The sequence below is a fragment of the Heterodontus francisci genome, chromosome 31, assembly GCF_036365525.1.
Source record: "Heterodontus francisci isolate sHetFra1 chromosome 31, sHetFra1.hap1, whole genome shotgun sequence".
NCBI lineage: Eukaryota > Metazoa > Chordata > Chondrichthyes > Heterodontiformes > Heterodontidae > Heterodontus > Heterodontus francisci.
The window spans coordinates 60,966,715-60,979,966 of record NC_090401.1 but is presented as its reverse complement, the minus strand read 5'-3'; the positions used below and the strand labels follow the sequence as shown (position 1 = coordinate 60,979,966).

The 13,252-nt window shown below is 45.5% G+C and overlaps 1 protein-coding gene across 1 annotated transcript in view; it reads right to left on the bottom strand.

Annotated features, from left to right (window-relative positions):
• The window catches only part of LOC137347324 (interferon lambda receptor 1-like), a 46,035-nt gene extending 40,088 nt beyond the window's left edge, over positions 1–5,947 (bottom strand). Inside the window, exons 1-2 of the mRNA XM_068011760.1 lie at positions 5,803–5,947; positions 509–626 (exon numbers count right to left, since the gene is read on the bottom strand). Coding sequence (XP_067867861.1) covers positions 509–626; positions 5,803–5,878 — 194 coding nt within the window. The 5' untranslated portion in view covers positions 5,879–5,947. The remainder of the gene's footprint in view (positions 1–508; positions 627–5,802) is intronic.
• Positions 5,948–13,252: the final 7,305 nt, after the last annotated feature.

Sequence of the window (13,252 nt, the reverse complement as noted above, 5' to 3'; positions counted from 1 at the left end):
GGGTGGGGGGGGCTACAGGGGGGAAAAAAAACCGGCTTGGGAATAAAGCTTTTATTGGTGGAAAGGCCCAAAAATAAAGTGCGAGATCTTTGGGGGTGTGGTGACGGGGCGGTGCCAGAGGGACTTTCAGCTTTTGTTGAATGTTTTTTTACAATCAATGCGAAAGGAATGTTTCTTTAAAAATGTAAATTCAGCTGAAGGGCATGAAGCCCTTTAAAAATGCGCCAGTGCCTGCGTGTTGGCGCCGGACCCCATTGCCAGGGATGGAGCAGCCACCCCAGATGATGTCATCGGAGCAGCCAATCCACCCCTCCATTTAAATGAGCCCCGGTGCAAAATATCGTGGGGGCTCAGCGGCGCACAAGTCACGTATGCACCGTACCTTCTTTCAAGCTCGCCAAAATTCAGCCCATTACATCAGATGACCAAAAGCTTGGTTAAAGAGAAAGGTTTTAAAGGAGTATCAAAGTGGAAACTATTTAAAAAGGTAATTAAATTCTACAATTACCTTATCTCCACTTTGTATGAGGTTTCAGGAGGATGTTCTTCAGTGGATGTCCAGGTCAAAAAGAGGCTGAAATTCTTTGAACTCAGGATCACATTTTGAGAAGGCACCGACAGATTGCCTGAGAATAATAAGAAAAATTAAATTTATTATGAGCAGCCACATATATTACTCAATCATTAGTAAAAGATATGCTTCCAAGCTACATATGATTTTTTAATAAGAGGAAAATTTTATATCAGAAAGAATGTGCCTTTATTTGTCATCAGTAATCCTGAAAAGGTTAGCAACTCATTATATTGAAGAAAAACTTTGAAAAGAGTTGTTTTCTATTTAATACTTGCAAGACAAGTCACTGTTTATTGAAAATCAACAATATTTTCATTACCAACATATTGTTAAAGCTCAATCTATAGAATTCAGATGCTGTCCTAAAACACTTAGACATGTGAATGCATTTTATAGAATAACTAGTGTATCTAGTTGGCACCAGCTGGACCTCATCGTCACAAGGTGAGCCTCTTAAAACAGCGTTCAAACCACACGCAGCTTCCACAGTGCAGACTGCGACACCGACCACTCCCTGGTGTGCAGCAAGGTTAGACTCAAACCAAAGAAGGTGCATCACTCCAAGCAGAAGGGCCACCCGCGCATCAACACGAGCAGAATTTCTTATCCACAGCTGTTACAAAAATTTCTAAATTCACTTGTAAAATCCCTTCAGAGGACTTGTTTGACACTGTTCCCTAAATGCCAGATTTAAAACACACAAATGCAACAGGATGTATCAAGCACAACAGTCATAGGTAGAGGTTCCGCTTTGGGCACAGTGCTCTGCGTGCAAATTGCTTTGATTTTGAGACTTTATGTTCAAGTTTCTGTTCAACTGCATTTGTCTTTTGCCAATTACAAAATCTGCCATGAACTAGCACAATTGGGCAGCATTTTAGAACTTTGTTTTTAAATATTGCTTTAAAAAATATCCCTTGATGCACTTAAGAGTGGTAACTTGGAGCAGTTTGATTTATACAGGTGAAAATGGGTTTATCACAAAAAATAAGCATTTTACATCAGTATCTAGTCCAGCATTTGTCAGAAACCTGCTTTCAAATTTCTGAAAATGACTTTTTTTTTTTAAATTGCAGTAAGTCAGTTTCAGTAAATTAAAACAAAAACAAAAGCTTTCAAAATGTGCCTCTTGGTATCCTTACGGCCAGAAGAACCAACTTAATTTTTGGAGTTTCTTCAAAGGCCTGCAATTAACAGAACCTCCCAATGGTGATTAATTTATTCTGAGGACATGACTGGTTTTGTGGTGGAGTAGGCTTCTATTATAATTGTTTTTAAACTAGTGCAAAAGATCGCAGGAACTTGAGTTGTGCTGAACTTAACGAGCGTTTTAACTTTGCAAACTTTTGCACTGGATTCACTGATAGTGAATTGCACTGTAAAAATCTGTGCAATTTCAATAAAAGCTGCAACCAAAATACAAAATCATGCAAAAAGCAAATGAAAATTCAATATTGGCCATAGAATACCACCGTTGGAAAAATGGGAAAACAGTAACATCTTATCTTCACATATCACCACTCTTCCAAGAGATCATTACCCACCAACTACTCACACACAAATATACAAGCAGTTTATTTTACCAGCCACAGGAAACACACGTATAAAGTTATCCCCTTTCAGAAACCACATCCAAAAAACATTTTATAGCACACATCTTTTAGAGCAGCATTTTACCAGAAGGTGATGACAGCAAAGATACTGCCCACAAAACTTACTTCCTGACTACTTTTTTCTCTCATCTAGTACCTACCCACCTAAATCTGCTACTCTTTTGCATCCTCTACTACTTTAGCCAGTTTAACAAAGAACAGTACAGCACAGGAACAGGCCACTCAGCTCTCCAAGCCTGTGCTGATCACGATGCCCATCTAAACTAAAACGTTCTGCACTTCCAGGGTCCGTATCCCTCTATTCCCTTCCTATTCATGTATTTGTCAAGATGCCTCTTAAACGTCGCTATCGTATCTGCTTCCACCACCTCCCCTGGCATCAAGTTCCAGGCACTCACCACCCTCTGTGTAAAAATCTTGCCTCGCACATCCCCTCTAAACTTTGCCCCTCGCACCTTAAACCTATGTCCCCTCGTAACTGACTCTTCCAACCTGGGAAAAAGCTTCTGACTATCCACTCTGTCCATGCCACTCATAACTTTGTAAACCTTTATCAGGTCGTCCCTCCACCTCCGTCATTCCAGTGAAAACAATCCGAGTTTATCCAACCTCTCCTCATAGCTAATACCCTCCAGGCAAGGCAACATCCTGGTAAACCTCTTCTGTACCCTCCCCAAAGCCTCCACATCCTTCTGGTAGTGTGGCAACCAGAATTGTACACAATATTCCAAGTGTGGCCTAACTAAGGTTCTGTACAGCTGCAGCATGACTTGCCAATTTTTATACTCAATGCAAGCATGCCCTATGCCTTCTTGACTACATTATCCACCTGCGTTGCCACTTTCAGTGATCTGTGGACCTGTACGCCCAGATCTCTCTGCCTGTCAATACTCCTAAGGGTTCTGCCATTTACTGTATACTTCCCACCTGCATTAGACCTTCCAAAATGCATTACCGCACATTTGTCTGGATTAAACTCCATCTGCCATTTCTCCGCCCAAGTCTCCAAACGATCTGTATCCTGCTGTATCCTCTGACAATCCACATCACTATCTGCAACTCCACCAACCTTTGTCGTCCGCAAACTTACTAATCAGACCAGCTACATTTTCTCCAAATCATTTACATATACTACAAACAGCAAAGGTCCGAGCACTGATCCCTGTGGAACACCACCAATCACAGCCCTCCATTCAGAAAAGCACCCTTCCACTGCTACCCTGTCTTCTATGACCGAGCCAGTTCTGTATCCATCTTGCCAGATCACCTCTGATCCCGTGTGACTTCACCTTTTGTATCAGTCTGCCATGAGGGACCTTGTCAAAGGCTTTACTGAAGTCCATGTAGACAACATCCACTGCCCTTCCTTCATCAATCATCTTCGTCACTTCCTCAAAAACTCGATCAAGTTAGTGAGACACGACCTCCCCTTCACAAAACCATGCTGCCTCTCGCTAGTACGTCCATTTGTTTCCAAATGGGAGTAAATCCTGTCCCGAAGAATCCTCTCTAATAATTTCTCTACCACTGACGTAAGGCTCACCGGCCTGTAATTTCCTGGATTATCCTTGCTACCCTTCTTAAACAAAGGAACAACATTGGCTATTCTCCAGTCCTCTGGGACCTCACCTGTAACCAATGAGGATACAAAAATTTCTGTCAAGGCCCCAGCAATTTCCTCCCTTGCCTCCCTCAGTATTCTGGGGTAGAACCCATCAGGCCCTGGGGACATATCTACCTTAATGTTTTTCAAGACACCCAACACCTCCTCCTTTTGATATCGACATGACCCAGACTATCAATTTAAGTTTCCTGGCCCTGCCCACCTCCTTTACACTATGGACATACAGTCCCTCTACACCTCCATTCCCACCAGGAGAGCCTGCCAACACTCAATAACTTCTTTGAATTTTAGCCGTTGGGCCAACCAGGCTCTATTGTCCTCCACCTGGCCAACTTCTTCTCAGACAACTTTTTTTTTTAAACTGAACTGCTCACAGGTCTCCTGGGTCACATACTACCTCCAAAGAAAAGGTGTCTCTATGGAAACCTGCATGTGTTCTGGCTCAGTCTGCCTTTTTGTAAGCTATGTTGAACATTCTTTGTTCCAGTCTTCCTCAGGTCACCTTCCTAACCTCCTCATAAATGACGGTCGACGCTGCTACTTATTCTCGCTTCGTGGAGAATTTAATTTGATTCTAATCTTCCACCCCTCCCTTATGTTTACATGGCTCATCACTGACTCTTCCTATTCTCAATTTCTTTATCTCCATCACTGGGTTTAGGTTGTCCACTGCTACCTATAACAAGCGCACTGACTCCCACTGCTTCCTTGATTACACTTCTACTCTCCCTTCTCCCAGTTTCCAAGTCAGCATCGCAACAGCTCTTATGATGCCACCTGCCACACCAGAGCTTCCAAAATATCCTCCTTTTCTCAGCCAGGGACTCCCCTTCAACGTAGTAAACAAAAACATTCACTGTCCCATTTCCTGAACTTCTTCCCTCATTCCTTTACCTCAATCCCAGAATCACAAGAGGTTTCCCTTGTCCTCACCCTCCAATCACCAGATTCCACACTTGACAGAACAACCTACACTTCTTCCACCCCACCCCTCTTTCAGCATTCCAAAGGGACTGTTCCTTCATTAACCATGATCCAATGCACCATCACCCATAACATCTGATCTCCTTCTCCTGGCAGCTTTCCATGAAAGTACAGGAGATGCAAAGCCTTCCATCATCCATGGCTTCAACACTCCATCTGAGTGAGACAGCAATTTACTTACACTTCCTCCAACCTAGCACACTATATCTGTGACTTTCAAACTTTTCTGCAAATAATGCCATTATCCATGGACTCCCATCTAAACTGCCACAGCAGCTACCCAAAACACTATCATTGTAAGGAGGGTTTTTTTTAATATCAGATTTTCCATTGCATTGCTTATCAGCTCAGAGGAAATACTGTTTTATCAGAAGAATGCCATCATTCAACTTTTATTCTGCTGCAAAGGGGCAACAGTGCACAACTATAAGATCAAATGGGCTAATTGCTGCAACATTCCAGTATGAAAATCAAGTGGGTTCCATAATGGGCAGGTGATCCTCTCTGCCAGATCACCACCCATGTGATGATGAAAATTTACCTGCCTCTCTCAAGCCCTGAATCAATTACAAGGTATTTGCTTATTATGTTGTTAGCATGTCAATAAATAACGAAAAATACAGAAAATCATAATGAAGGCAGAACTCTCAATACATTGTCCTCGAATATGCACGATCCCAGGGGCAAAATCTGGTGACTGTTCCTTACTCCCTAAAATAACAGAGGATCTTATTTTGAATCCCCATTCACTCATTCTTTTTCCATTGCGCAATATATTACACTTATCCGGGTAAAATTCCTCCTCATTCCTGATTTTATCGAGCTAATCTGGTAGATCCTCGGCCATCTCAGTCTCTTTTGCACCCTCTCCAGTGTCGCTCTATCCGTCTTATATCACAAATGTAGTTAGAAAAATAGAAATAATTGTCGTCCATATTTAGCAAACTTTCAGCAGCATTAAAACCATGAATTTAAATTAAGGATAAACAGGAGGATCATTACCGTACCTAGCACGTGAGGGAAGAGAACGTAGGCGAGAATTTGACAGCAGCTGTGGTGCCAGGCCGCTGCCATTCTGTTCATAACGGTTCAGTAGCTGAGGAGAAACCACCACCGACCTGGGCCATGATGTCCCTCCAGCGCCAACTTCAATTCCCAACAGCCTCCACGCCCAACCTCGCCGCCCATTGGCTGGACCTTGACGCACTTGACCTTACGCAGCGGGGTCAGCTCAATCCTCATTGGCTGCCGGGCCCGTCCATCGTCAGCTGGCAACCGAGCCTTAGCAACGGCACCCAGGGGCGAGCCAGCACGGAGTCTGACTAAATAACCCCACTCCGGCTAATTGTAAGTCTGTGAAAGAAAACAAAACTTTTAAAGTTAAGATGTGTATGCTAAATTTGAACTTTCAAAGTGCACTTTTCGCTTTTGTTTGCTGGAGGGGAAGTTACTTCATCCTTTGAGACAGGGTCAGGGCTGATTTTTTTTTTATTTCCAAAATATACTTTATTCATAAAAATCTGCAAAAATTACATTGCCAAGCAGTTTCCTTCTATACTATCATGAGTTTCTTCACAACCCTTCCATTTCACAATTGTCACGCCAATTACAGTTTTACATTTACAGCAAATGAAAATATTAACGATACAGTTCGAGGGGTTTCCCATGGATCCAGCCCCTCAGTCTAGCTTGGTGGGGGAACCTTACACTGTGGTCTTTCCCCATTGAGCCTTTGCTGCGGCTGCCCCAAGCTTTAGTGCATCCCTCAGCACGTAGTCCTGGACCTTGGAATGTGCCAGTCTGCAACATTCAGTCATGGACAACTCTTTGCGCTGGAAGACCAGCAAGTTTCGGGCAGACCAAAGGGCGTCTTTCACCGAATTGATTGTCCTCCAGCAGCAGTTGATGTTGGTCTCAGTGTGCGTCCCTGGGAACAGCCCGTAGAGCACAGACTCCTGTGTTACAGAGCTGCTTGGGATGAACCTCGACAAAAACCACTGCATCTCTTTCCACACCTGCTTTGCGAAGACACATTCCAGGAGGAGGTGGGCGACCGTCTCTTCCCTGCCACAGCCACCGCGGGGGCATTGTGCGGAGGGGGCGAGACTTCTGGTGTGCATGAAGGACCTGACGGGGAGGGCCCTTCTCACCACCAGCCAAGCTACGCCTTGGTGCTTGTTTGAAAGTTCTGGTGATGAGGCATTCCGCCAAATGACTTTGACGGTCTGCTGGGGGAACCATCCGACAGGATCCACCGTCTCCTTTTCCCGTAGGGCCTTGAGGACATTCCGTGCAGACCACTGCCTGATGGACCGGTGGTCAAAGGTGTTTTCCCGCAGAAACTGCTCCACGAAGGATAGGTGGTACGGCACGGCCCAACTGCATGGAGCGTTCCGCGGCAATGTGCCCAGACCCATCCTTCGCAACACCGGGGACAGATAGAACCTCAGCACGTAGTGACACTTGGAGTTTGCGTACTGGAGGTCTACACACAGCTTGATGCAGCCGCACACGAAGGTGGTCATCAGGATGAGGGCCACGTTGGGTACATTTTTCCCGCCCTTGTCCAGAGATTTGAACATCGTGTCTCTCCGGACCCGGTCCATTTTAGATCCCCAGATGAAGCGGAAAATGGCTCGGGTGACTGTCACAGCACAGGAGTGGGGTATGGGCCAGACCTGCGCCACGTAGAGCAACAACATGAGCGCCTCGCACCTGATGACCAGGTTCTTACCCACAATGGAGAGAGATCGCTTCCCCCACATGCCCAACTTTTGTCGTACCTTGGCTACTCACTCCTCCCATGTTTTGGTGCACGCCCCGGCCCTTCCGAACCATATCCCCAGCACCTTCAGGTAATCTGACCTGACGGTGAAGGGGACAAAGGATCGGTCAGCCCAGTTCCCAAAGAACATGGCCTCGCTCTTGCCGTGGTTAACTTTGGCTCCCGAGGCTAGTTCAAACTGGTCGCAGATGCTCATCAGTCTGCGCACGGACAGCGGATCCGAGCAGAAGACGGCGACGTCATCCATGTACAGGGAGGTTTTAACCTGAGTGCCTCCGTTGCCTGGGATCGTCACCCCTCTTATGCTCGCATCCCTCCTAATAGACTCAGCAAAGGGTTCAATACAGCAAACAAACAAGACCGGGGAGAGAGGACAGCCCTGTCTGACTCCAGATTTGATCGGGAAACTTTCCGATTCCCACCCGTTGATTGAGACTGCGCTACTGATGTTTGTGTAGAGCAGTTGGATCCAATTGCAGATTGCCTCCCAAACCCCATTTTGGAAAGCACGTCCATCATGTAGGTGTGCGATATCCTGTCAAAAGCCTTCTCCTGGTCCAGGCTGATGAGGCAGGTGTCCACCCTCCTGTCCCGTACGTAGGCAATCGTATCCCTGAGTAGCGCGAGACTATCAGAGATCTTCCTGCCGGGTACAGTACAGGTCTGATCGGGGTGAATCACCAACTCCAGAGCAGATTTGACTCGACTGGCTATGACTTTGGACAGAATCTTGTAGTCAACATTAAGCAGTGAGATGGGCCGCCAATTTCTGATTTCTGCCCTCTCCCCCTTCCGCTTGTAGATGAAGGTGATGATGCCTTTCCTCATGGATTCTGACATGCTGCCGGCCAGGAGCATACTCTCGTATACTTCCAGCAGGTCCGGGCCGACCCAGTCCCACAGGGCCGAGTACAACTCGACCGGTAAGCCGTCGCTCCCGGGAGTTTTACTCGTCTCGAAGGACTCGACGGCCTTTGTCAGCTCGTCCAGAATTAGCGGCTTGTCCAATCTCTCCCTCCTGCTGTCATCTAAGACCTCTGTGATAGATGACAGGAAGGACTGGGAGGCTCTGCTGTCTGTGGGCTTCGCATCATACAGCCCTGCATAAAAGGATTTGCTGATCCTTAGTATGTCGGACTGCGAAGACGTTACAGAGCCATCTTCTTCCTTCAGGCTGCTGATAACAGAGCTCTCTCTGTGTACCTTGTGGAAGAAGTAACGCGAGCACGTCTCATCCTGCTCGATGGAGCGGACTCTGGACCGGAATATGATCTTGGAGGCCTCCTTGGCAAAAAGCGAGGCCTGCTGGCACTTCACCTCTTGGAGGTCCTCTTTGACCTCGACCCCCATTGACTGCAACCGGAGTAGATTTTGCATAATTTTCTGGAGTCGGGACATTTCCCTCTGTCTCTCTCTCGCCCTCTGAACACCTTTGTGGATGAAGAACCTCTTGATGTTCTCCTTGATCGCTTCCCACCAGTGAACTGGAGACTCAAAGAAGGGCTGATGTGGTACCTGTTGAGGCTTCTGATTACCCTGGAAGGATGTTTAATCTTAACCCTGTTTAAAATCACATAATCTCAACCACCTTTCAATTTTTAAATAATGCTATCTTCAGGTTTGCCCCATAACTGGAAAACAACGCCTCGTGACCCCTGGGGGTGGGGGGAAATTACATTGAATGTGCAGAGGATGGCAAATTCTTTTGCAATTCATCCTTTGGTGCCTTTTCTAAAGCTATTGCCACTGTGTGTATTTGGTGTTAAGATACTCATTAGCGTATGGGTTTTCTCATACGTAACATTACATTGTTACTAACGGGTCATATTGTAATTAACTTGTCCTGTCAAAAATGAAGAATGAAAAAACTAATGCTAAGGGAGGGGAGGAAATAATGTAAAAGCAAAATACTGCGGATGCTGGAAATCTGAAACAAAAACAAGAAATGCTGGATTCACTCAGCAGGTCTGGCAGCATCTGTGGAAAGAGAAGCAGAGTTAACGTTTCGGGTCAGTGACCCTTCTTCGGAACTGACAAATATTAGAAAAGTCACAGATTATAAACAAGTGAGGTGGGGGTTGGGCAAGAGATAACAAAGGAGAAGGTGCAGATTGGACCAGGCCACATAGCTGACCAAATGGAGTGGTTGGGCTGAATGGGCCTGTTTCTGTGTTGTAATTTCTATGTAATAATTATACCATGCTTCCAGTAGAATTGTTGCAGTGGCTCCATTGGCATCAAGTGTGTGATTACAGTATTTACATCAGTTTCCATTATAACATTGGAATTTATAATGAAATATAAAAATAAGGACAGAATGTATGACTTTAAAGTGGGAACTAAATCACATTTGTGTTCCCTGCCCAATTAGCCAGGTTCAACACAAGACAACACTTGATTTTGACACAAGAACATAGGAGCAGGAATAGGACATTCAGCCATTCGAGCCTGCCCCACCATTCAATAAGATCATGGCTGATCATCCACCTCAATGCCTTTTTCCATACACTATCCTCATATGCATTTATGTCATTGGTCTTTAGAAATCTACCAATCTCTGCTTTAAACATACTCGATGACTGAGCTTCCACGGTCCTCTGAGGTAGAGAATTCCAAAGATTCACAACCCTCTGAGTAAAGAAATTTCTTCTCATCTTTGTCCTAAATGGCTTCCCCCTTATTTTGAAATTGTGTCCCCTGGTTCTAGACTCCCCAACCAGGAGAAACATCTTAGCTGCATCTACCCTGTCTAAATAAAAGCAAATACTGCGGATGCTGGAAATCTGAAATAAAAACAAGAAATGCTGGAACCACTCAGCAGGTCTGGCAGCATCTGTGGAAAGAGAAGCAGAGTTAATGTTTCGGGTCAGTGACCCTTCTTCGGAACTGACAAATATTAAAAATGTCACAGGTTATAAGCAAGTGAGGTGGGGGTAGGGCAAGAGATAACAAAGGAGAAGGTGTAGATTGGACAAGGCCACATAGCTGACCAAAAGGTCATGGAGCAAAGGCAAACAATATGTTAATGGTGTGTTGAAAGACAAAGCATTAGTACAGATAAGGTGTTAATGGACTGAAGATTGAACAGCAGCTAAGTGCAAACATGAAAAAAACAGTGGGTAAGCAAACTGAACAAACTAAGATGAAATGAAATAAATGCAAAAATAAAGAAAGATTGTAAAAAAATGTAAAAAAGAAAAAATAACTAAAAATGAAAGTAAAATGGGGGGGCTGTCATTCTCTGAAATTATTGAACTCGATGTTCAGTCCGGCAGGCTGTAGTGTGCCTAATCGGTAGATGAGATGCTGTTCCTCGAGCTTGCGTTGATGTTCACTGGAACATTGCAGCAATCCCAGGACAGAGATTTGAGCATGAGAGCAGGGGGGAGTGTTGAAATGGCAAGCAACCGGAAGCTCAGGGTCCTGCTTGCGGACTGAGCGGAGGTGCTCCGCAAAGCAGTCACCCAGTCTGCGCTTGGTCTCCCCAATGTAGAGGAGACCACATTGTGAGCAGTGAATACAGTATACTACATTGAAAGAAGTACAAGTAAATCGCTGCTTCACCTTAAAGGAGTGTTTGGGGCCTGGGATAGTGAGGAGAGAGGAGGTAAATGGGCAGGTATTACACTTCCTGCGATTGCAGGGGAAGGTGCCATGGGACGGGGACGAGGTGGTGGGGGAATGGAGGAGTGGACCAAGGTGTCGTGGAGGGAACGATCCCTTCGGAATGCTGACAGGGGAATGGAGGGGAAGATGCGTTTGGTAGTGGCATCATGCTGGAGATGGCGGAGGATGATCCTTTGGATATGGAGGCTGATGGGGTGGAAAGTGAGGACAAGGGGAACCCTGTCGCGGTTCTGGGAGGGAGGGGAAGGTTTGAGGGCAGAGGTGCGGGAAATGGGCCGGACACGGTTGAGGGCCCTGTCAACAACAGTGGGGGGGAATCCTCGGTTGAGGAAAAAGGAGGTCATATCTACCCTGTCTATCCCTTTAAGTATTTTGTAGGTTTCAATGAGATCACCTCTCATTCTTCAAAACTCTAGAGAATACAGGCCCAGTTTCCCCAACCTCTCTTCATAGGACAGTCTCACCATCCTGGGAACAAGTCTGGTGAACCTTTGTTTCACTCCCTCTATGGCAATAATATCCTTCCTAAGGTAAGGGGACCGAAACTGCACACGGAGTACTTCGTGTACGGTCTAACCAAGGTTCTATACAATTGAGGCAAGACTTCACTAGTCTTGTACTCAAATCCTCTTGCGATAAAGGCTAACATACCGTTAGCCTTCCTAATTGCTTGCTGCACCTGCATTTTAGTTTTCAGTGACTTATGGACAAGGACACCCAGGTCCTTTTGTACATCTATACTTTCTAAATCTCTTACCATTTAAGAAATACTCTGCTCATCTATTCCTCCTACAAAAGTGGATAACCTCACATTTTTCCACATTATATTTCATCTGCTACGTTCTTGCCCACTCACTATGTCTGTCCAAATCCCCTTGAAGCCGAGTTGCGTCTTCCTCACAACACACATTCCCACTTAGTTTTGTGCCATCCGCGAACTTGGAAATATACTGTTCTAGAAAACCATCCCTAACACACTCCAGAAACTCGTCCTCCGCAGCATTAGTGCTCATTAAGTATACCCAGTCTCTATGCAGATTGAAGTCACTCATGATTACTGCATTACCCATACCACATGCTTCTCAAATCTCCTGATTAATGCCATGCCCCACACTACCACTACTTTTTGGTGGCCTATAAACAACTCCTACCAATGTTTCTTGCCCCTTGATGTTTCTTAGCTCCACCCAAACAGATTCCACATTTTGTTCTTCCAATCTGAGATCCTCTCGTACTAATGTACTGATTCCATCCCTTATTATCAGCGTGACAACACCTCCTTTTCCTTTTTGCCTGTCCTTCCTAAATGTTGAATATCCTTGAATATTCAGTTCCCAGTCTTGGTCACCCTGTAGCCACGTTTCTGTTATGGCAATTAGACCATACCCATTTACCTCTATTTGAGCCTTTAAATCATCTACCTTGTTGCGAATGTTGCGTGCATTCAGGTAGAGTGCCCTTAACTTTGTCTTCTTGACGTTCTGCATTTTAAGCCTAGTTGATGCTCGCCTTTGTTTTGCTTGCTTTCTAATGTCGCTTGCTACTTTTCTACCTCCTTTCAATTTGAGCTATCCCTCAGGTTCCCATTCCCCTGACAAGCTAGTTTAAACCCTCCACAGCAGCATTAGCAAATCTCCCTGTGAGGATATTAGTTCCAGTCCCATTAAGGTGTAGCCCATCCATCTTGTACAGGTCCCCCTGCCCCAGAACTGGTCCCAATGCCTCAAAAAGCTGATGCCCTCCCTCTTACATCAATTCTGCAGCCACATGTTCAATCGATCAAATCCTCCTATTCCTATGCTCACTAGCATGTGGCACTGGGAGTAATCCTGAGATTACTGCTCTTGGGGTCCTTCCTAACTCCCTAAAATCTGCTTTCAGGATCTCATCCCTCTTCCTACCTATGTCATTGCTACCAATGCAGACCATGACCTCTGGCTGTTCACCCTCCACCAGAAGGATGTCCTGCAGCTGCTCAGTGACATCCTTGACCCTGGCACCAGGGAGGCAACACCCATCCTGGGGTCATGTTTACTGCTGCAGAA